We start from the raw sequence: 25735 nt of genomic DNA on the forward strand, positions 1-25735 counted from the left end.
CATAAAAGAGGGCTGCTTGCATTTTCCATAATCTTACATGCTCTAATATAGCAAGCAGAGGCATTACCTCATTGCGTCCAAGCGTACCTGCTTTCTAACAGCAATTACTCAAAACTAGTTCCACTTCTCCTCCTGTTGGCTTTCAATCCCTCATCACATCTTTCTCTCATTCCCTCCACTCCCAGGCACAAAGCCTCATTCCCTGGGGCCCAGCTCAGGGCACTCTCTTCCCGAAGCCCTAACATTCCAAAGTAAGCACCTGCAATTTATGATCTCTGCTCCCTTCCTGCGCGAAACACATAGCACACAATACGTATGTATCAGGAGGGGAATTGTGGTGGAGTGAAAAAAGAGCATTATACTAAGAATCAAATAACTGGGCTCTAGTCCGGCCAGTGTACTTCACTAGTTCTTTACCCTTGGGTAAATCATTTCCTCTCCATATTTCCATCTGTAAAGTGGTAGGGCAGGGGGGTGATTAGCACTGTGTAGTACAAAAGTACTGACCTAGGAATCTGCAGATTGGGTTTCTTATTCAAGTGTGGCTGCTTGCTAACTTACTCTGTGACTTGGGGAAAATTATTTCCCCCTTTACAAGGCTGTACTCCCCCATATGTAAAACAAGAAGGTTGAATTAGGTGATTCATTAAGATCCCTGCCAGCCTGGAAATTGGATGTTTCTATAAAATGGGTTTCATTAAACAAATATGGATTGCAGTGCCAGCTCTGTGCCAGGTACTGTTTGATGATGGTTATGACAGAGCTCATGGCTGGGCAAGGTCCTTGAGACCCTGAGTACAACTGCTGCTTGCTCCTGACAATGTCCCAAACTGGCAATATAGCCAGTTCCTGTAATTCCCGTGCATTCAGTCCCCCACCGATGAACCCCTCTCCCACCACCTGTAACTTTAAGCAGTGGTGATGAATCATGGAGAAGTTTCTGAAACAAACTCCACCGTCTGCTTGCTGGAGATGTTCACAGTGCTGTCAGCAAGCTTCAGTGTGGTCTCTGGCTGCCCTCATTGAGAAACAGGCCAGAAAGCAATGGCAGATTAATGGAGTTGGGAGGGAAGTGGTTGATTTTTGACAGAGGGGTCTGTGAAAACCATCTGTGAGCTGGGCTGAGGAGATTAGATCTAAAAAGACTCTCACTGTTTTGAATCTGAGATGACTTGTTCCAAAAGGCACCTTGAAAGGCCCTTACAGCTATAGATCTATGTTCCTGCTGCCAGGCAGGGGGTACCTGATCCAATTCAGAGAGATGAGATGCTTTCTTAACTTTATTCAGCAAAGGACCAGACAGGTTTTCTTGGTAGACAGCCTAGTGTTAGACAACTGTCACTGGTTGGGAAGGTGCCTCCCATTTTGATTTTGGGAAAAAGTGACTGAACAGTGCTCACTCAGTGATAAGCAAAGGATATGAGACTAGGCACCCCTTATTTTATTTACCCATTTTAACCTAGCTGATGTAGTACTGTGAAAGCCCACATTAATGCTCTCCTGGACATCCTACCAAGGTCAAATGGGCACATCCTCTAACTCCATGGTGAGCTCTCCTTCCCTCTTCTCCCTTGGAGCAGAGGCAGGCCCTGTGAGTTATCTTCCTTCTTTCTTAACTCTCTGAAAACAACTTGGTTCCTGGCCCTCCTGAGATACTGCCTCGTTCCAGGCCTTCAGGTCAACAAGGCCATCCCACCAGAAGTTGGGGTCTCTCCAGAGAGCCTTGGTTTGATTCAGACTTCCGTCCTGTCACTTGTTCCATGCTGGATGTCAAGAGCTAAAAGCTGTCTGCTCAGGCTGCCTTGGAGTGGGCAGAACAGTCACTAATTCAGTTCTACACTTCTTCCATGGCAGCCTAGAGACCATAGAACTCTGAATCAGGCGGAAGGAAGGGAAGATGGGAAAAGTGCTGCAGAGCAGAATCCCATAGGGACCCAAGTGGTCCTTGAGACAATAATCTTATCCAGAAGTAAGGGCCAAGAAGCACATGACTGAGCCCCAGGACTGGCCAGGCAGATGAAAACTAGGCCAATGAAGCCTACATGATAACTTTCTACATTTGGTGCTGTGACCCAACTCATCTCCCCATCCCCGCAGAGAAACCTGGGACCATGCGGAGCAGCCTGACCCTGGCGGGGACCCTCTGGGCCTTCCTGTCCCTTGTTACCGCTGTGGCCAGTTCTACCAGTTACTTCCTGCCTTACTGGCTCTTTGGATCCCAGCTGGGGAAGCCAGTGTCATTCAGCACATTCCGGAGGTGCAACTACCCTGTGAGGGGAGAGGGGCAGAGTCTGATCATGGTGGAAGAGTGTGGGCGCTATGCCAGCTTCAGTGCCATCCCAAGCCTGGCCTGGCAGATGTGCACAGTGGTGACAGGTGCCGGCTGTGCTCTGCTGCTCCTGGTGGCAATGGCTGCTGTCCTAGGCTGCTGCATGGAGGAACTCATCTCCAGAATGATGGGACGTTGCATGGGAGCCGCACAGTTCATGGGAGGTAAGACGGTGTTGCTGGGATTGGGTAGGTTGGGGAGCTTTGCAGGGGTGTGGGTAGTGGGGATGTTGTCTCATGGGGAAATCCACTCTCAGCTTCTCCCCTTTGTCCATCTCTAGGGCTATGAATGGGGACTCGTTTGAAACACCTAGCCTGGGACTCCCCAAAGTGCAATCTACATCAGGGTTTTATTCTCAGCAAGATTGGCTAGTAGGCAGAGTTGATATCTGGTTTTTTAGCCCTGATTTTCATCACCTTCTTCTCCCTGCAGAGTACCCATTGAAGAATATTATCCAGGTCTGCTTTCCAGGGGCAGCAACTTATACTCTAGTATTACTGCTCCAAAATAAACTTGACCTCTAAGATCCCTGCTCTCTGGTAGTTATCTCAGAGGACAGTGATCTGATAAACACATACACACAGGTGTTAATTACTAATAAGAATTTAATGTACAGTCCTCACCAAAAAATACATCTCTAATAATGAAATGCTAGGTACCAGGCAGACTTCAGGTGACTGCTTATTTGACAACATCTAAGGCTAGCCCTGTCTAGTAGCCATTAGCAGACTATCCAGGTTTCCTATGGCCCTGATGCACCCTACTTAGCTTTTCCCTCATTCAGCCTCCCTCTAAATTTAGTGCAGGAGACCTGGATGCTGGCAGTGTGTGGATGGGCTAGGAAAGAGCAAAATGCAAAAATGGCAGACTGTGGGAAAGCAATAGGAGCAGTTTAATCTGAACGGAGAAGAAAAAGCAAGTTTAAGACAGACAGGCAGGGGCCTCCCTGGTGGCACAAGTGGTTGGGAGTCCGCCTGCCGACGCAGGGGATACGGGTTCGTGCCCCGGTCTGGGAGGATCCCATATGCCGCGGAGCGGCTGGGCCCGTGAGCCATGGCCGCTGAGCCTGCGCGTCCGGAGCCTGTGCTCCGCAACGGGGGAGGCCACAACAGTGAGAGGCCTGCATACCGCAAAAAAAAAAAAAAAAAAAAGACAGACAGGCAAATGTGTGCGTGAATACGCGATCTATTTTACACCTAGTTGGGGCAGTGGAAAAATGTGCTGGTAGAACCTATTGCTGAAGTTTGTTGCTGCTGTTCCTAAAGTTTTAGAATCATTATTCATTATCACTGTCATCTCCATTAGCAGTGCAATGTGGGTGCCTGGAGCCAGGAAACTTGGATCCCACTTCTGGCTTTCACTAAGTTGCCCTGTGGCTGTAAGCAAATGACAGTGACCTCTCTCTTGTTCACTTCCTTTCTTTCCTTAAATTTGTTCATTGGCAAGATAACCCAGATCCTAATTTTCTTTCTTCTCTCCAATGACTGCATTCATGCGGCCTTGGGGTGAGATGTTAGTGATGAGCTAAGACAGTGCCTCTCAACAGGGGCTGATTCCTTACATACATCATCCCCCACCAGGGGACATTTGGTAATGTCTTTGAGATGTTTTTGGTTATCACAAATTGGGGAGGGTGCTACTGACAATCAGTGGATAAAGGTGAGGGATGCTGTTAAATATCCCACAATGCACAAGAACAAGACAGCTGCCCACTCCCCAACACAAAGAAGTATCTGGTCCCAAATGTCAGTAGTGCCAAGGTTGAGAAACACTGAGCTAAGGTATCATAATTTCCTGGTCTTCTTAGGAAAAGCACCAGATTCTCTTTGTTGTGCCAGTTAAGGTGATGTTTTCTGTTTCCCTCTTTCCTTAGACTCATTGTGCAAAGTTTTTTTTTGTTTGTTTCTTTGTTTTTTACATCTTTATTGGAGTAAAATTGCTTTACAATGGTGTGTTAGTTTCTGCTTTATAACAAAGTGAATCAGTTATACATATACATATGTTCCCATATCTCTTCCCTCTTGCATCTTCCTCCCTCCCACCCTCCCTATCCCACCCCTCTAGGTGGTCACAAAGCACGGAGCTACTAATAAAATTGTATTTATTTAAAAAAAAATAAAAGCACTTAGGTGATCTCCCTGTGCTATGTGGCTGCTTCCCACTAGCTATCTATTTTACGTTTGGTAGTGTATATATGTCCATGTCTCTCTCTCGCTTTGTCACAGCTTACCCTTCCACCTCCCCATATCCACAAGTCCATTCTCTAGTAGGTCTGTGTCTTTATTCCTGTCTTACCCCTAGGTTCTTCATGACATTGTTTTTCTTAAATTCCATATATATGTGTTAGCATACGGTATTTGTCTTTCTCTTTCTGACTTACTTCACTCTGTATCACAGACGCTAGGTCTATCCACCTCATTACAAATAGCTTTATTTCATTTCTTTTTATGGCTGAGTAATATTCCATTGTATATATGTGCCACATCTTCTTTATCCATTCATCCGATGATGGACACTTAGGTTGTTTCCATCTCTGGGCTATTGTAAATAGAGCTGCAATGAACATTTTGGTACATGACTCTTTTTGAATTATGGTTTTCTCAGGGTATATGCCCAGTAGTCGGATTGCTGGGACATATGGTAGTTTTATTTGTAGTTTTTTAAGGAACCTCCATACTGTTCTCCATAGTGACTGTACCAATTCACATTCCCACCAGCAGTTCAAGAGTGTTCCCTTTTCTCCACACCCTCTCCAGCATTTATTGTTTGTAGATTTTTTGATGATGGCCATTCTGACTGGTGTGAGATGATATCTCATTGTAGTTTTGATTTGCATTTCTCTAATGATTAAAGATGTTGAGCATTCTTTCATGTGTTTGTTGGCAATCTGTATACCTTCTTTGGAGAAATGTCTATTTAGGTCTTCTGCCCATTTTTGGATTGGGTTGTTTGGTTTTTTGTTATTGAGCTGCATGAGCTGCTTGTATATTTTGGAGATTAATCCTTTGTCAGTTGCTTCATTTGCAAATATATTCTCCCATTCTGAGGGTTGCCTTTTGGTCTTGTTTATGGTTTCCTTTGCTGTGCAAAAGCTTTGAAGTTTCATTAGGTCCCATTTGTTTATTTTTGGTTTTATTTCCATTTCTCTAGGAGGTGGGTCAAAAAGGATCTTGCTGTGATTTATGTCATAGAGTGTTCTGCCTATGTTTTCCTCTAAGAGTTTGATAGTTTATGGCCTTACATTTAGGTCTTTAATCCATTTTGAGCTTATTTTTGTGTATGGTGTTAGGGAGTGTTCTAATCTCATACTTTTACATGTACTTGTCCAGTTTTCCCAGCACCACTTATTGAAGAGGCTGTCCTTACTCCACTGTACATTCCTGCCTCCTTTATCAAAGATAAGTTGACCATATGTGCGTGGGTTTATCTCTGGGCTTTCTATCCTGTTCCATTGCTCTACATTTCTGTTTTTGTGCCAGTACCATACTGTCTTGATTACTGTAGCTTTGTAGTATAGTCTGAATTCAGGGAGCCTGATTCCTCCAGCTCCGTTTTTTGTTCTCAAGATTGTTTTGGCTATTCAGGGTCTTTTGTGTTTCAATACAAATTGTGAAATTTTTTGTTCTAGTTCTGTGAAAAATGCCAGTGGTAGTTTGATAGGGATTACATTGAATCTGTAGATTGCTTTGGGTAGGAGAGTCATTTTCACAATGTTGATTGTTCCAATCCAAGAACATGATATATCTCTCCATCCATTTGTATCATCTTTAATTTCTTTCATCAGTGTCTTATAATTTTCTGCATACAGATCTTTTGTCTCCTTAGGTAGGTTTATTCCAAGATATTTTATTCTTTTTGTTGCAATGGTAAATGGGAGTGTTTTCTTAATTTCACTTTCAGATTTTTCATCATTAGTGTACAGGAATGCCAGGGATTTCTGTGCATTAATTTTGTATCCTGCTACTTTACCAAATTCATTGATTAGCTCTAGTAGTTTTCTGGTAGCATCCTTAGGATTCTCTATGTATAGTATCATGTCATCTGCAAACAGTGACAGCCTTACTTCTTCTTTTTCGATTTGGATTCCTTTTATTTCCTTTTCTTCTCTGATTGTTGCAACTAAAACTTCCAAAACTATGTTGAAGAAGAGTGGTGAGAGTGGGCAAACTTGTCTTGTTCCTGATGTTGGTGGAAATGGTTTGAGTTTTTCACCATTGAGGACGATGTTGGCTGTGGGTTTGTCATATATGGCCTTTATTATGTTGAGGAAAGTTCCCTCAATGCCTACTTTCTACAGGGTTTTTTATCATAAATGGGTGTTGAATTTTGTCAAAAGCTTTCTCTGCATCTATTGAGATGATCATATGGTTTTTCTCCTATTTGAATTCACATTCTAACCTCCCTTATCTCTGAATTTTCCCACTCTTTAGCTACTAATGATTTTCTGGCTACATTGGAAAGTCGTTGGGTTAATTTCTCTCTTCCGCTTCAAAACCATGGTACAGAACCAGTTATTAAGGCTGGTTTAAGCCTATGACTTTATCCCCCTTTGGGGGCTCCACAGATATTACAAATGAACCTTAAGTAGGCTCACCTTTCACCTGCATTCTTTGGGCTTACTATGGCTAGCTCGGTACTTCTATGGGCACATTCTTTCAGGAAGTGACACTTAGCTGGCAAGTGAAAGGGGTGCTCCTTACAACTCATATTTATAGCCCCAGAGCCCAGTTCAGTTCCTGGCACAGAGCAGGTATTCAGTAATGGTAGAAAGAATGAACGTATAGTTAAGGCAATGTTAGTGTATTTTGGGATAAGTTGGTCATGTGAAAGCTGGGTTCATTCACATCCTTTGCTTTTTTTCCAGGCTTCCATTCAAAGGTATTAGCACCCTGAGTTCTCTTCTCTTCTGACTTGAGAGTGATAACTTAGCTTCACTTGCTTTTCTAAGAATTTCCAGCAGAGGGTGAGGAGGGACTAACTGTTAGGAATTAGAACGTCAGTAGCAACAGCCTCCATCTGACTCCAAGCATTAACACTGGCTCCTACACCCACCTTGCCTCCTATCTTAGGCTTGAGTGAGACTTTCACAAAATGTTTATGGTTCTCCATATAACACATTTTGGTTGATCTCACCTTCTAGGTCCAGAAACTCAAAGGAAATTGTTGAAGGGAGATGTGGGTAGGTAATGGAGATTTAGACACTCATGGACTGAGTGGGGGGAGCTTTAATTGAGCAGCAGATATAATACAGGGGCAATAGAAACATCAGTATCATGTTAATCTCATATGATTCTGCTATTTTATATTCCCCATCGACCATTGCTCATAGGAACATAGTCACAGTGTTTACACTTAGATGGGGGTCTTTAAAGTTCAAGAATAAAATTCCATTTGACAGTACTCATGGAAAGAATCAAGATCCAAGGTGTGCTACAAGGGTTATCCCTGGGGATATTGGACAGATTGCTAAATTTCTACAACTTCCTCATCCATAATACCAGCCAACTAAGTGTCATTCTCATTTCCTTTTTAGAAACTGGTGCCTGTCAAAGTTGCATCAGATGTGAAGGAATGGTGAAGGCTGCTTGAATGTATCATATTTTCTAGGCACCCCTTGGCATACAATCATTATTCAAAGTTCTTCAGAGATCTTGGTGTCTCACTCCTCAGAGATGGGCTTTGCTTATGGCAGAAAGCCAAGCCTGAACAGCATTTTGAGCTCCATGGATAAAAGACATAAGAGAAAGAGCTGTGAGGGTTAAGTTTAAGCTTGTTGTTCAGCGGAGGGAAATTGATTTTGTTGCTCCAGGCCTGGCTGCTTCTCGGCAGCTAGTGCATTAACCAAAATACATCAGGGGGAGGAGCCATTTTTTTCAGGTCTGGTTTATCTCTGCCAGACCCCAAACCACTGAAGAGATGGAGAATCCATTAAGAACTACTCCCTCCCCCTGCCTGACTTTTGTTCCCCCGTTTGGCGGCTGCCCACAGAGATGAGCGGTGGGAAGTGGGAGAGACAGGAAGAAATAAAGAGCTGCTGGCCTGAGTCATACTTAGCAAGGTGACCTGATGGGACCCTTGGGTCCCATTTGCTCCACCTGCAGCTGATCCAGCTGGACAAGTGTAGGGTCCAGAGAGCCTTCCACTGGGACCTTCATGCCCTCCTCTAACCGGTGAAGGAAACATCTGGCCAGGAGATTATTTCAACCCTGGGGATGCTGAGGTTTCTAACCAGCTGGCCCCCAGTCCCTGAGAACAAGGTCATTATTTACATTCCCCTGTGTATACATATGCAAGATGCTTGTGAATTATCCTCTACCTTCAGTGAGAGCTAACCAAAGAAGAAATACATGAGAAGTAAATATAAGGAACTCTTGGCAAGAAAAAGTGTAAGATCTTGGATCAGGTTCCTTGAGGGAGGCCAAGAATCTTTCTAGATCAGGGAATGTATCAGAATCACATGGAGTGCTTAAAAAATGTGGACCCAACTCTCCAGTCCTCTTTCCCATACTGATACACACAGCAACAGGTGGAAGGCTGCATGTTTTGGAAAATCTCTCCAGTGAGTCTGATGTGTTCCCTTTCCCCAACCCAAGTGAGAACTACCACTCTGGATTTTTTTTTTTTTTTTTTTTTTTTGGTTAAGCAGATAGAATTCAACACACCCAGGCAGGCACTAATGTTTTTCTCTATGGAAGGTCCTAATGCTACATGCTTCAAGCTGAATGAAAGTTGCCACTGGAGACGGATCACTGAGAACTTGATTCAAGGAAAGAGTGCTGTTTTCTAAAAACCATTATCTTCTCTGGAAACCAAGCATTTCCTGGAAAGTCTTCCAAAGTTTCATCAGGCATAATTTAACTTATTCTTACCATGCTGAACAAGGATTATAAAAGTGGCTTTCTGTTTGGGAAATGGTATTTAAAGAAGTTAACCTACTAACAAAAACATGTAGCAAATTTGAAGCAGAGCAGAGACTGTGGTCCAGGGTTTCTGACTCTCAGCCCTGGGCTTTATGCACTGATGTCATTGATTTTTTCTTTTTCCGTTTGGAGAAGAAATTCTATCACAATGTTTTTCAGAGTGGTCCATGAAGCACTTGTATAAGAAATTTCCTGGGGTGCTTGTTAAATGCAGATACCTTAGTGCCTTTCTAAGCCTACCCAATCAGAACTGATGCCTGGCACTCTTCATTTTACACGGACTCTCATGCTGATTTATTTTTGAAAGTATAGCATGAAATATTTCAGATATGTGCACCATACAGCTTAAGAAATAGAATATTACCAATGTTGTTGAAATCTCCTTCATACCCTGATAGTATTCCCTTGTTCTCAAAGCAAAGTTAACTACTGTCTTGGATTTGTTATTTATCATTTTCCAACATGATTCCAGTACACACTAACATTTGAAAACCTCTGCTCAGTTTTGTTCATAGTGTTGCTTTTTTCTGAAATTCTGTTTTCTTCCATCTCTGCCTGTAAATATCTCTCTGTCAAAGGCCAGGTCAAATGCAGCCTCTCTGTGAAGCCTCTCCTGACGTACTTTAGAAATCTCTGGCAGAGGTGAACTGTCTTATAACTCTGAGAGAGAATATTCAGTGAAATGAATAGGAGAGTTGAGTGGGAGTGTTCCCTGGGAAGGGAAAGCTGAGCTATAGCTGGACGGCAGACATAAATTTTCCACTATGTTTGAGTTGAAGTTGCTACAAGAGCAATAAATTGAACAAATTAATAACAAATTAACCCATACTAGACTTCTGCTCAGGGTAGTAAATTCAAACTACCAAATAGCCATACTTGGACAGATATCTGGGAGTGGGGTGTGAAGTGTAACAAGATGGCTGCCCACCCAACAGTTGCACTTGTGAATGGGAGGTTATGGTGGACAAAGGGGGTTGATAACACTCAGCTGAGGAGGCTTTCCCCGCCCGGAGACAAAAACTAGGCATCTACCTAATTGAGAATGTGCAGCTGGGAGGGGATTATACAGCTGTTGCGATATGGGGAAGTAGTAATTCTGGCATCAGGGGAGGATTGAGGGCAGCTGGGATGTAGCAGCAGGGAGGGTTCTGAGGTCTGTCCGAGATTGTGCGCCCAAAGGTTTGTATTGGCGTTGAGGTTGCCACAAGGGCTGAAGACGAGCAAAGTGTCTAACTCTAGGCCTCTGTTTGGTCAGAGCAATGAATGAAAACTATAGCAACCGTGTTTCGGGAGGACACTTGGTATGTTTTGTGATAGGGGATTCTTGTGGAAGGAGCAGTTGAGGAAGGGATGGAAGATGGCAGCCCACTGGTCACCTGCACATGTTCAGTGGGGGAGTAAGGGTGGTAACACACTCTAAAGGGCTTTCCCTTTCTAGAGCCAGGTGCAGTTGGGACAGACTTCTCCAAGGGGCATGTGTGTCTGGAGGGACAGTAAAACCTGTAGTTACGAATGGCATGTAGAAAAATAGGAGCCAGGGCTACAGCTCATACATGGCAGGGCTGGGATTTAAACTAATTTTCTCTGCCACCGGAGCTCCTGCTTTTAATATTTTTAGTGGTGTTTTTCTTTTCTTTTTTTTTTTTTAAATTCAGTCTATTGAATTTTAATGAAGATACAGAGGCAATTCAATGGAGAAAGGACACTCTTTTGCACAAATGATCCTGGAAAAATTAGACATCCATATGCAAAAAAAAGTGAACCTTGAACTATATCTCACACCACATAGAAAATGAATTTAAAATGGACAATAGACCTAAGTGTAAGATGTAAAACTATAAAACTCTTGGAAGAAATTATAGGAGAAAATTTTCATGACTTTGGGTGGGGCAAAAATTTCTTAATACAAAACCGAAAGCCTAATCCACAGAAGAACAAATGTATAAATTAGACTTTGTTGAAACTTAAAACTTCTTCTCCTCAAAAGACATTAAGAGAATGAAAAGACAAGCCATGGGCTGGGAGAAAAGTTTACTAATCATACATCTGACACAGAACGTTTACCTAGAATAGGTAAAGAACTCTTAAAACTTGAAAAAAATACAATTTAAAAAAAGGGGGCAAAAGATTTCAACAGACACTTCACCAGAGGAGATATATGGATGGCAAAAAACCCATGATGAACCCATTAGTCATTATGGAAATGAAAATGAAAACCAAATGGGAAACTCTTGCACACCTATTAGAATGGCTAAAATAAAAAAATAATGACAATACCCAGTGCTGGTAAAGATCTATAGCAACTGGAACTCTCCTACATTGCTTTAAGAATGCAAAATGGAATAATCATCCTGGAAAACATGTTGATAGTTTCTAATAAAGTTAAACAAGTACCTATGTGACCCAGCAATCCTACTTCTATGTATTTAGTCTAGAGAAATGAAAACACATGTCCACACAAAAACTTGTACATAAAGGTTCATAGCAGTACTATTCATAACTGTCAAAAACTGAAAACAACCCCAAATGGCCTTCAACAAACGAATAGATAAATAACTGTGGTGTATTCATACAATAGAGTGCTACTCATCAGTAAAAAGGAAGAAGCTATTAATACACAAACAACATGGATGAATCTGAAATGCATTATGCTAAGTGGAAGAAGCCAGTCTCAAAATGTAACATAATGTATATTTACATTTATATGAAATTCAGGAAAAGATAAAACTGTAGTAATGGCAAACAGATCAATGGTTTCTGGGGATTAGGGGTGGGTTGAGAGACTGATTAAGGAGTGTTAGAATTGTTCTTTATCTTGCTTGTGGTGGTGGTTATAAGGGTCTCTGCATTATTAAAACTCATAAAGCAGTAAACCAAAAAATAAAAATAGAGTGAATTTGCTGTGTGTAAACTTTAAAATGATTAACAGATAAATAAGTTGAGATATATTAGTGAAACAGAGCAAGACCCTATGGTCCTTGCCCCACCCCCTGTCCTCAGCCTGTCTTTTGTCTGTGGAAAATCTTTAGCCAAAGAATAGGTTTGATCAGAGAAGTGAGGAAATGCAGAAACCAAGGAAAACAGTCAAAGGAGACCAAATAATAATAGTTTAATCATTAAGCACAGTCAAGGACCTTTAGTTCCTCCTTAAGGGCTATAGACAATATTCTGAGCCTTGTCCTGTGAGCTGTTTTGCAGATACTGAAGCCCCCACAAGGGGAGGAGGATGACTACATTATGACCAAATTGAAGTCATGACATAAGCTGCCACAGTTCTGAGAACTGGCCTCAAAGAAATGGGAACAAACCCTGGAACTAAAGATTAACTGTACTTAAAACAACCAAGGTGACACTGATCAGACCACCACATTACCAGTTTCAAGATGACTGTCAGAGCTGACTGTGATGTTCTGCTCCCTCCCTCTGCCTATACAGTCCTGAAACTCCCCTTTAAAAGCCCCTTCCCCTGAAGAGCAGTTGGGAGTTGGTTCTCGGACAGGAGCCCACCCTCTCCCCCGGTTGCCGGGCTCTGAAATAAAGCAACCTTTCCTTTCCTACCAACACTTGTCTCTCGAGAACTGGCTTTCAAGCGGCAAGCGGTTGGACGTGCGTTCAGTAACATGAGAGTTTAGACTCATCATCTTGGGTCAAACTGAAAGTCCACATAGCCTACAATTTTATGGCTGGTAGTGCAATAAAATCAGATAGTTGCTACTTATCCTCCCTGGACCCATATATGCCAGTATATTTTAATGGTTATCTGTCATTCTGTTAGGCATTACTGACTCATTCTTACTCTGAAAACACATTTATTTTACCTTTTAAGCCATTTACTAAGGGTCACAGTAACATGCAGTAACGTTTTTTATAAGTGGAAATTTTAAAAATCTAGAAGAATCAACTGAATAACTATTTGTACTAAAAAGACAGTTCAATAAAGGGGCAGAATATAAGATCAACATACACAAATTGATGTTTTTTCCTATATACCAGTTAAAAAAGTAAGAGAATAAAAGATCCCATTAACAATAGCAGGAAAGGGGGCTTCCCCTGTGGTGCAGTGGTTAAGAATCCGCCTGCCAGTGCAGGGGACACAGGTTCAATCCCTGGTCTGGGAAGACCCCACATGCTGCAGAGCAACTAAGCCTGTGCGCCACAACTACTGAGCCTGCGCTCTAGAGCCCGTGCACCACAACTACTGAGCCCGTGTGACACAACTACTGAAGCCCGCGCACCTAGAGGCCATGCTCCACAACAAAGAGAAGCCACTGCAATGAGAAGCCCGCGCACCACAACGAAGAGTGGCCCCTGCTCGCCGCAACTAGAGAAAACCCACGCGCAACAAAAAAGACCCAACGCAGCCATAAATAAATAAATAAATCTGTGACCGTTTTAAAAAAAAAACTGGACAAAATATGGAAAAAACGTCTTCAGACATTGGACAATAGGAAGCTCTGAACTGTGACCCCTGAAAGAAAACAAACAAGGTGAATCCTACCACACCTAAGCTTTCTTCTTGCAGACAATTTCTGGAATATGGCACACGGTAGGAACGACAATAACAACAACAAAGTGCAGGAAAATTGCTGAGTTAAAGAAAATAAACACAGTTCAAGAAATCTTGGATTTTTGCACAGAGTAACTGAGGAGGGAGACACACAGAGAAGAGTTACTGAAATATACATAATGCGCCCCATGAATCAATAGCTGAATATAAATCTGTGTATGGTAGGGTAAACCTCCATGAGGCTGGGAAAGAACAGATTCCAGGCAAAGCACAGTGACTAGGAAGAAGACAAATAATTCCTAGAGATCACACTGGGCTGGAGATCATTACAGCCAGAGTGGAAAAATGGAGAAATCTCACTGAGTATACAGGGCATCCAATAGAGACATCAAAAAGGCCATGCCGTAGAAGTGGGTCCAAGTGAGCACTTGAGCAAAGACTCCTATAGACTTGCCCTGAATGAATTTTAAAACAAGCCTCAAAAGAATCATACTGAACACAAGTAACTTAACTTCTGGGGAAAATAAAGTTCAACAATCTTTAAAAACAAAATTCAGTAACCAACAATGTATAATTCACAATGTCCAGCTACTAATAAAAAGTATTATACTGGGCTTCCCTGGTGGCGCAGTGGTTGGGAGTCTGCCTGCCGATGCAGGGGACGCGCGCTCGTGCCCCGGTCCAGGAGGATCCCACATGCCGTGGAGTGGCTGGGCCCACGAGCCATGGCCGCTGAGCCTGCACGTCCGGAGCCTGTGCTCCACAACGGGAGAAGCCACAACGGTGAGAGGCCCGCATAGGACTTCCCTGGCGGTCCAGTGTTTAGACTGTGAGCTTCCACTGCAGGGGGCACGGGTTCGATCCGTGGTCGGGGAACTTGATGCCAGCCAGTCTGAGAACTGTCTGCGAGCTGATCACGCCCTGCTCCTCGAACACTGTAAGACTCCTCACTACGCCCTCCAGGGTGGGTCACACAGTCTTGAGGGCATTAACCCACTGTGGCCCCCTCTGCCTGGCAAAGCAATAAAAGCGACTCTTTTCTACTTCACCCAAAACTCTGTCTCTGCATTTCTCTTCGGCACCGGTGAACAGAGGCCAAGTTTCGGCTACAGGATCCAGTCACAAATTTCTTTGGGGGAAAATTCCTAAAAGCCATTCTTGTGTTTCACCCTTTGAAAAGTAGTTCTTCACCCTCGCTCTTCAAGCAAACAGGTCATCTTCCTATCCCTTATTCTGGTCATCAACTTCTTTTTCAGAATCGTCATTTCTTGTATTCTCGGCTCGGTGGGCTCCCGAAGTGCTAGTGGTGTTTTTCTTAAGTGTTGGTACCAGAACCTGATGCATCAGCATCACTAGGGTGCTTTTGAAAGGCATATTCCTGGGCTACAATTACTGAATCAAATATCTGTGGGTGAAGTTCAAGAATCTACATTTTAAATAAGCCCCCGGTCTTCCAGAAGGTGGCAGAGCCTGTCACTGGAAAATGACTTCTATGTTGCTATTTGAAGCACATCTTCATATCCCAAATTCATTAGAACTGTTGGGGACAAATATAATTGAGTATAAATTATCCTATGATGTCATTTTAAAATAACACGTCTTCTAGGACATCTTTCTCCGTCTATGATCAAATGTAATGAATCTTCTGTCAGTTACCGGTCCAATGTCTCCATGAAGTATGTTTACAACCTACTGTGCTCACCTGTCTAAAAGGCAGGAGGGAGGATAGGGGATGGGAGGTGTGGTAGGGCAGGCTGGGCAGAGCATGGAGCCACATGCGCTGGGGCAAAACACATACCTGGGCAGAGATTCCTGGTCTCTGGCCTGGTGCCTGTGAAAAATTACAAGATAACAACTCCAAGCAGGCAGCTTTTAAATCAAGCCCTGTCTTCGTGGGGGGGCTGAAAAAGGTGAAAGGTTCCTCCTGCCGTGTCAGGAAAGGCACTTAGCCAGCACAAGCTCCTGCTTGAGAAGTCAGAGCTCATGCCAGTCCCAGGGATCTGAATGTGGAGGTTGGAATACAGAACTGCTGTTCTTTTATAAACTTGTGTTCTTTTCTTCCTAGTCTGTGTGGGAAAGCTCACTTTTTATTAACTCTTCTCTCAAAGGGTACACACTGAAAGCAGGAAAAGGCTGAGGTTTTGTTTCCAATTTTGTCCTTAACCCATTGTACATACTCTGGGCTTACATACTCTGGCTCATACATCCTCATATCCTATGATTTCAGTTTATCTGTGGTGAGAAAAAATAGGAGTGTTGTTCCATTGCCACTGGATAAATTCCAGAGCCTAGAAAAGTCTTTTGAGGGACCAGTTTCATTTCCTTTAAGACTATCAGACAGATAAGAGTGTCTTCTAATTTTAAGCATTCCACTGAAGGGAATTTCGAACCTTAGTTGGTCATTCTTTTAGTTTCTAAACCCTCTCTCACCGTCAGAAAGTTCTCTCTGTTTTCCTATTTAAACTTTTCTTGATTTTTCTTTAGGACCTTGTCTTTTCCTCTGGCCTCACTGACTATTGAGAACAGCTGGTTGTCATGTTGCTGACAAGCTTAGCGAGTACTTTGAGCTCTTCCAAAAGGCTGCAACTGAAGGCAAAGTGGGCTTATTAGCTTCTCAGAGTGTATATGGAGTCTTCCTCGGTGAGGAAAGAGAAACGAAGGTGAGGCTGGCAGTCCCTGGAGCAGCTTGTTTTTCACTGTCTGGAACCTTTCTGGAACCTCTAAATATGCCACCCAGTCATCATTAATCAAATACCTGCTTTGTGGAGGCTCTGTGTTATGTGTTAGGTTCTGCATCCACACTCAGGGTAGGTGACCTTCCTATGAACTTTGGTGTAGTACTCAAGTATAGCGTTCTTGTAGTTAGGCTCTCTTGGCTGTAAGCAGCAGAGACTTGCTTGAGTTCTCCAATGAAAAGGGGACTTATTATAACATAAGAAAAATGGAACTAGAAAGCCATTGGGAAGGACTAGATTCTCTAGCTCTTTCAGGAGCAGTATGGAGGTTTCCCTCATGATATATCTGCTTCCTGCCACTGTATTCTCTTCTTTTACCAATCAGTTTCCTCAGCTTACCCAGAATTGATGTCTATTCATAACTTTGGACTGAACTTGGCTTTAGCTTGACACACACTTGATTTTACTTCCTGGTGTTTTTTCCTAACTTCTGCTCCATCTGCTAACTAGCTCAGCTTCTCTATGTTTCTTTTCTTTTTAAAAAATATTTATTATTTATTTGGTTGCACTGGGTCTTAGTTGCAGCAGGCTGGCTCCTTAGTTGCAGCAGGCAGGCTCCTTAGTTGTGGCATGCTGATTCTTAGTTGTGGCATGCATGTGGGATATAGTTCCCTGATCAGGGATCAAACCTGAGCCCCCTGCATTGGGAGTATGGAGTCTTAACCACTGCGCCACCAGGGAAGTCCAGTATCTGTGTTTCTTGATTAAAATTTCCAGAAACAAAAATCTGGCCCGGCTCTTCAGAGCACGATATGGTGTCATCCATTACTGGCCAGCCAATGAATTTGATTGCTTTTGTGGCGGATGCCAATGCTTAGTTCAATCTATGGTTGCAAAGGCAAGGGAGAGGTGGTCATAGGTTATGAAATGTAAACCTAGGCAGTAAACAAGAGCTGTGGATGAGGCAGTTGTCCTTAAAAGACAGTGTCAGCAAGCAGACCCCGATTTGTATCTCTGGTCAGAAGAGTAAGGTTATCACTAAGATCACACAGATTTTCCCTGTAGTAACCAAATGACCTAAACAAAATGGAGGTGAAGGCAAGGGGCACAGTGGAAGGTTTTGGAAGCCAAAGAAAGCAGGAATGCTTAGCATGACGCTGGAATGGTTTCTCAGAAGAAGGAAGTGTTTCTGGAAGAGGGAGTCTGGTGCCCTGCTCACCGGGAGAAGCCCAGATAACGTGGATGCTTTCTGTAGATCCCAGTCTGGCAGCTGAATTCAAGCTACAGAAATCATGACCTACCTTCGACTAGTAAGGACTGACTTGACTCTTAGAAAACGATGAATTGTAGGAAAGAGTAGCAGCTCCTACCTTTTTATTCTTTGTAAATCAGACCAAGATAGAAGAGGAGTCTGGTTGGAGAGGCCAATTCAGCTTTGTAAGTCATTGGCAGAAACATTTTGGCTGTGAAAAGCATACTGGCCTGTCTCAATCCCCAATACTGTCCTTTCTTTGTGAGTTGTCCCCTCTACTGTCTACTGCAACTCACCACCTATGGCACAGCAAAGAAATCCTGTTGAGTTGGTAGTGTCATAGACATTTAGGGTAAAAGGGGAATGGTAAGCTCTGAGTGGAGGAGGGAGAATTAGAGCTGAGCTAATCCAGAGGGAATGTTGGGGTGATAGAAGACCAGTTATATTTTTTCTACCTGTGTGTATGCTTTTTTTTTTTTCCAGGACTGCTGATAAGCTCAGGCTGTGCATTATACCCCTTAGGATGGAATAGCCCGGAGATAATGCAAACATGTGGGAATGTCTCCAATCAATTTCAGTTAGGTAAGGTGGCCTGTGCAGGATGGCGGTGATGGCTCAGTGGGAATCTGTTTTTCAAAGTGCTCTTGGAGGGGCCTGTGCTGGCTCGTGGTGCTTGCCTGAGTCTCTCACTATGTGAGCTTGTGGGAAGTGGTGGCTTGGTCAGACTTATGTGGCCTTGCTAATTTACAAGGGTTGAACATAAATTCTACTTCTTTAACCATGTCTCTCCACACCCTTTATGGAATTTTACCCAGAGTCCTGTGACCGATTTGGGACAACCCTATCTATAGAGGGATTCCAAATGCTTGGAGACTGCTAATCCGTCATCCTCTGAATAAATCCTAGTCCCTGTTGTATATCCTTCTAGGCACTATTTTCCAAATACAAATCAATAGTATCTCTTCTTGCTCCCCACTGAGGTTATAACAAGAGGTAATTTGTTTTACATCATGCATTAGGAACCTGGGTTAAACACTGGGAACTGTTACTGGCATTTTTACATTGTTACTGGCATGTTAATGACAAGAGGTGTTAAATATTAAAATGGGTGACAGAAGTAGCTCTGGGCTCTTCTATGGTGACCAACTTCACTGAGAATGGCTTAAGTTCATTATTGTGAATTGGGAATAGATTGGACTCTCCCTGGAAGATTTCAAAATATTTGTCCAACCTACCATGGTGGAAGAGAATAGGAGGAGAAATGTCCAGGTCTCCTTGAGTATTCTCAGTTGTAGGAGAGGATTTTGAAACAATGAGGCCACCCATTCCCCATAGCTTATGCTCCAATACTTCCCTTTTTTCTCTGTGGCCTTAGATTGTTTTTTGAGTCTCACCTGACTCATTTTTGGAGGAAGGAGCTGTTTACTGTACAAACATAACATAACGGAAGGGCTATATAGAAGACATGACAAATGTAGACCCCTGCATGTTCAGTGTTCCTGGCTCAGGGCAGGGCTGACTGGTAAATATAATAATTCTGCCATAGATGAAGGAATGAATAAATACTTGGGGGCAGGTGCTGGGTTGTTAGTCCTATAATTCTACTTTTCTAAAATAACAGCTTTATTGATATATAATTCACATGCCATAAAATTTGCCATTTTAAAGTGTACAATTAGTGGGTTTTAGTATATTCACAAGGTTGTGCAATCATCACCACTATCCAATTCCAGAATATTTTCATCACCCCAAAATGAAACCCCTTACCCATTAGCAGCCACTCCCCATTCCTCCCTGTACCCAGCCCCCAGAAACCACCATCAATTTAGATTTGCCTGTTCTGGACATTTCAGATAAATGCAATCATATTATAATATGTGGCTTTTTGTGTCTGCCTCCTTTTACTTAGCATGATGTTTTCAAAGTTCATCCATGTTGTAGCTTGTATCAGTACTTCTGCCTTTCATGGCTGAATAATTTTCCATTGTATAGATATAACATATTTTATCCACTCATCAGTTGATGGATACTTGGGTTTTTCTACTTTGGGGATATTATGAATAATACTGCTATAAAAATTTGTGTATACATTTTTGTATGAAAATATATTTTTATTTCTCTTGGGTATGTATCTAGGTAGGTGTGGAATTGCTGGGACAAATGGTGACTCTATATTTAAGACTTCTGAGGACCCTTCAGGCTGTTTTCCAAAATGAAAACATCACTTTGGAAACTGCATCATTTTACATTTCCATCAGCAATGTATAAGGGTTCCAATTTTCCAATATCTTCACCAATACTTATTTTACATTTATTAAATTATAGCCATCCCAATGTGTGTGAAATGATATCTCACTGTGATTTTAATTTATCTTTCCCTGATGATCGATTTTGTTGAGCATCTTTTCATTTACTTATTGGCCATTTCTATATATTCTTTGAAGAAATATCTATTCATATCTTTTGCTGATTTTTAACTGGATTATTTGCCCTTTTTGTTGAGTTATAAGAGTTCTTAATGTATTCTGGACACTAGACCCCTTTCAGTTCTGTGGGTTGTATTTTCACTTTCTTGATGACATCCTTTGAAATGCAAAATTATTTAATTTTGATGAAATCCACTTTTATCTAATTTTTCTCTTGTTGCTTGTGCTTTTGGTATCAGATCTAGGAATACAGTATTGTCAAATCTAAAGTCATGAAGACTGTTTTGGCTACTCTGGGTCCCTTGCATTTACATGTGGATTTTAGGTTCAGCTTGTCAATTTCTGCAAAAAAATCAGTTGGGATTTTGATAGAGGTTGGATCAGTTTGGAGTGTATTGCCTCTTTAGCAATATTAAGTTTTCCAGCCCATGAACACAAGATGATGTTCCAGTGAGTTAGGTTATCTTTAACCTCGTTTGATGATATTTTGTAGTTTTCATTATATAAGCCTTGCGATTTGTTGGGTGACATATATCCCTAAGTATTTTATTGTTTTGATTATATTGTAAATGGAATTGCTTTCTTAATTTTATTTTTGGATCACTCATTGTTAGCATATAGAAATACAAATAATTTTTCTGTATTGACCTTATATCCTGCAAACTTGCTGAACTCCTTTACTAATTCTAATGAACTTTTAGTAGATTACTTAGGATTTATTATATACAGGATCACATGATCTGAGAAGAGAGATAGTTTTACGTCTTCCTTTCCAATCTTTTCCTTGTGTAATTGCCCCGGCTAGAACCTCTAGGACAATGTTGAATAGAACTTGTCAGAGTTCTATTCAACATCCTTGTCTTATCCCTGATCTTAGGGGTAAAGCATCCAGTTCTTCACCACTAAGTAAGAAGTTGGCTAGGCTATTTTCATACATGGCTTTTATTAGGTTTGAGAAAGTTCCTTTCTATCTATTCCTAGTGTAAGTGTATTCATCATGAAAAGGTGCTGGATTTTGTCAAATGCTTTTTCTACACCTACTGAGATGATCATATGTATTTTATTGATTTTCATATGTTAAACCAACCTTGAATTTTTTGGATAAATCACAGTTGTCATGGTGTATAATCCATTTTATATGTTGCTGGATTCAGTTTGCCATATTTTGTTGAAAATTTTTGCATCTATATTTATTAGGAATATTAGTCTGTAGATTTCTTTCTTGTGATGTGTTGGTTGGATTTTGGTATGAGGATAATATTTTTCTAATAAAATGAGTTGCTACTTTGATTAATGTAAAATACCAGAGTGAAAAACTGCAGATGTCATTTGCATGTAGTCGTTTGGCAGTTTTCTGCACCAATCACCACCTCTAAGGACCTAGTTCCCAAATGGGCAATTTTGTGTTTGGCTGCCTCTGTCCCAAGTTGATGGGCTTCAGTTGTGTTTACCACAGGATCATTACTTTTCTCTTCCTTCATTTACTCAGGTTTTTTTTCCCTTTGGTTACTGTTTCCCTCTCCACTGCATTCTTCTCCTTTATTTACCCTTCTCTCCTACACCATATATTTGCCTAAGGGCTCTAGCTCCCCTCTCTTTAGTTCACTGGACACTGTGTTGTTCTGTGAATCTGTAGAGGTGAAGGAATTGAAGAATCCTGCTTGAGTAAAGCCCTCCTAGTTCCTTTTTTGAATCACTGTCACATCCTTCCAACTCCCTGTGTCTCTTATTCCTCTGAAGGAATTTGCTGCCCACATTCTCCAATTGCATGCCTGTATATTAGCACCTTTCTGGTTAGTACTGAAAAAATGAGATAACCTGTGCCATTCCTGATCCATTTCTAGTCAGCTGCCCAAACATACATGACAATGACAACTCTATTAACAGTTGTTCCCTTTCAATATAGAGGTGCTAGGAGCAGCAGTAAAACTTGTAGTAGAATTAAAAAGAAATCTTTTATGATGTGATGGGAATGCCAAGCTTGTGAATACCAAGATTTGGGGATGCCAATGCTAGAAGTACAGCCTTTCTCCTTAGACTTTTCTTTAATACCCTGGAGGTTCTGGCAGTGTGGAAGCATCCTCACACACCTTAGATATTAATAGGATATATGAATGAAATAGGAGAAAAGTACTGAGTGTCCAGTGTATAGGCCTTTGTTCCCTTTTCCTTGAGAGGCAGCATGGTATACTGAAAGATCATAGTTTGGAGTCAAAGATCTCGGTTGGTATCCAGGCTCTGCCATCTTTGTAGTTGTATGGGGTAAAGTCACTTGATATCTATGTCTCAGTTTCCTTCTCTGTAAAATGGGGGATACTAATAATACCCATATCAGTGCTGTTGTTACGGTGAAATAAGAAAAAGTATATTGAAGTAGCTAACACAGGGTTTGACTTAAAATAGATGATGGGCTTCCTTAATAGACAGTAGAGTAGAATGTGCTGGGGAGTAGACTGTCAAATGATGGCATTACTTTGATTCTGCTGTAGGCTCTGTACCCTACTATATGCTCTGTATTTTGGGAAGGGAGAGACACAGAGCCAAGAAAGACATGGACCCTACCTGAGCTTCTTACCTGGAGTGGCTTGAGAGGGGTGAAGGGGATAGGGAGGACAATAGAAGAAGGCATTGCCAGTCAGGGAAGTTGATTCTTAGAGTAAGTAGATTTCTCACTCTGATACTTTGAATGGCCTCCTGCAGCCTCCAGTATGAAAGGGTTACACTCGTGTCTTCAACTCCTCTTTCCCTAGGTTTCCCAGTCAAGTTATCCTAAACTATCCACAGTTATGATTTTTAGTCCTAGCCTGAATTATCAAAGATATGACTTGTATTAAGACAGCAATCTTGATATCTGTGTTGCATTAGAGATAGCCACAAATGCTTTGATACTCTTCCCATATAGAAGCCAAGTCAATCTCTACCCTCTATCCTCCGAATCTGGGCTGGCCTACCTACAACTGCTTTAAACAATACAGTATGGCAGAAGTAACATCAAGTTTATTCTAGGCCTAACATCTAAAGAACCTGTAGTTTCCATGTTGGTTTCTTGGAGCTCTGAGCCGTCATATAAAAAAATCTGACTACTCTGCTGGACACCACATGGAAAGTCCTAGAGATAATTGGAGACAGAGAGGCCCAGTTGAGTCCAAACTTCCAGCCAAGGCACCAGACATATGAGTGAAGCAGTCCTGGACCCTCCACACTAACCATATGAATACCACTGAATGACCCTTTTTGATGCCAATTGCACTAGAAGTATTGCTCAGCTGAGCCCTGACCAAATTGTGACTGACAGATTTATGAAATATAATAAAATGATTGTTGTTTTCAGCTGCTATGTTCTGGGAGTGGTTTGTTATACAATAATAGACAACCAGAAAAATGCCAATTCATATACATACAAATTTAAGTTTTTTTTTTTTTTTTTTGCAGTAGGCAGGCCTCTCACTGTTGCGGCCTCTCTCATTGCGGAGCAAGGCTCCGGACGTGCAGGCTCAGCAGCCATGGCTCATGGGCCCAGCCGCTCCGTGGCACGTGGGATCCTCCCAGACGGGGGCATGAACTCGTGTCCCCTGCATCGGCAGGCGGACTCTCAACCACTTGCGCCACCAGGGAGGCCCGGGACTGATTTTTTAATTTAATTTTATTAATCTAAATTTTAATAAATATTAATGTATTTAAGTTTATGAATGTAATTTATTTTATTTTATTAATTTAAATGTCATAGTCACAATGTGACCAGTGGCTACCATTTTGGACAGCAGGGCTTGAAAGTCTGTGCTCTTAGCCACTATGCTCTTCTGTAGAGAAGAGCCTATTGAGGAGACTCAAAAGGAGTAGCCAGAGGGATGTAAAGAAAATGAAGAGTGTGGTGTCACAAAAGCCAAGAGAAAGAGAGTATGTCAAAAAAAGAAAGAGGCATGGTCATTTGTGTTTAATGCTGCTGCAAGTTGCTGGATGAGGATAGAGAAGTGGCCACTGGAGTCAGCCAGACGAAGGGACCCAGAGGAGCAGTTTGGGATTTATAGATATTAGAGGTATTGTGAGATGAGGAAATGAATTCAGTACGTGATGACAATTCTTTCAAAAAGTTTTGCTATGAAGGAGAGCAGAGAAACTGTGTAGTAACTGAAGGAGAATGTGGGATGAAGAGAGGCTTTTACTAAGTTGACCAAATAGTTGAATGATGATGGTAATGATCCTATAGTGGAGAGAGATTGATGTAGAATAGCAAGGTCCTTGACAAAGTGAAGGTGCAATGAGCAGGACCCGTGAACAGAGATTTCAGTTGATTTCAACTGATTTCCTACACACATATTTCAGCTTTGCTGTGATTTTCAAAATTCTCTTAGATCTATAAAACTATTAGGGCATTCCTTCATATCCAAAGGCCTATAAGCATCGGACACACAAATGAGCCCCACTGAGAATTTAGAGAAGCTAAATACTTCTAATGGCACATAGCTGTTTTCAAGCAAGCTTATAAAACCATTGTGTTATCAGGAGCACATAATTCTAAGGTAAGGTCTCTACCTTATCAATGGATCACATTAGCAACCTGTTCTCATGAATATGATCTAATCTGATCCTTGAAAGTACATGCATAGCAGATGGTAGTGTGCCCATTTTATAATGAGGAAACCCTGAAATATGGAGAGGTACAGTGATTTGTGTAAGGTCACACAGCAAGTTAAAGGCAGAACTGTGAGTAGAGCCTTATCTCCTAATTCACTGCCGTGTGTGTGCTACAATGACTTTCTTCCTCTCTATTGGTGATGGTGTATCTTGAGTCATTTGAGAATTTTTTTCCTTAAGATATGCTTTAGCTCTATTGTTTTCAGAAACAAATGTCTGAAACATCATGGAAAGTACCCAGTATTGCATCCTGTCTCCCCCCTCCCTCACCACCTGCGCTCAGCCTGAGTTCCCTGTCAATCTTTTAGTATAATCAGAATACAAATAAATAAGGCAGTGGCTGGACGTGATGGGATTCTCAAAGAGTTCCTCAGTGGAATGAATATGTGTGGGAAATTTTAAAGTGCCTCTAGATTTGACTTGCACTAATAAAGACACCTAAATTGCCCAGCAAAATTTGATCATAGAAGAAAAATATAAAGATGTGTAGAAAAGTTTTTGTGTTCCACGTTCTAAGATCATATGCAGTCTACCTAGGACCTCTCTCTGGTCTTCTGGGATATCTACTCCTTATGTGTGTCTTATCTCAGTCTCTCTTCCTGAGAGAAGGAGACTGTGTGTGTTTTTTGGGGGGAGTGTCAGATAAACAATCTGAAGGGGATGGGGAAGATACAGATCTCAAAACAAAAACTTACAGTTATGAAAGGAATCTCAAACCCCTTGCCCTCCAAAAGTTTGAACTCTTTCTTTCCAATGCCTCTCCTGTTTCTAGGATCTCGTCTCCTGTCTCTCAGTCCATCTTCCAGGTTCCCTGCCATCCCAGTCCTCCCCCAGTGCCTGCTCTACATCCGCCCACCCCAGAAATTCACTTACCTGGCTCTTACCCACAAGAGTCATCAGTTAAGTTTAGGTAATTGACTCTCTTTCTTCTTTTTCTTCAGTTAAAGAAGAAATTAACTTGGATGGAACCACAAAATGCCCCAAATAACTA

At 41.9% G+C, this 25735-nt stretch overlaps 1 protein-coding gene across 1 annotated transcript in view; it reads left to right on the forward strand.

Moving 5' to 3' along the window:
• Positions 1–2042: 2042 nt before the first annotated feature.
• The window catches only part of LHFPL1 (LHFPL tetraspan subfamily member 1), a 47717-nt gene continuing 24024 nt past the window's right edge, over positions 2043–25735 (forward strand). The window contains exons 1-2 of the mRNA XM_060087929.1: positions 2043–2493; positions 18167–18265. Coding sequence (XP_059943912.1) covers positions 2043–2493; positions 18167–18265 — 550 coding nt within the window. The remainder of the gene's footprint in view (positions 2494–18166; positions 18266–25735) is intronic.

This window comes from Mesoplodon densirostris, chromosome X (assembly GCF_025265405.1).
Source record: "Mesoplodon densirostris isolate mMesDen1 chromosome X, mMesDen1 primary haplotype, whole genome shotgun sequence".
Lineage (NCBI taxonomy): Eukaryota > Metazoa > Chordata > Mammalia > Artiodactyla > Ziphiidae > Mesoplodon > Mesoplodon densirostris.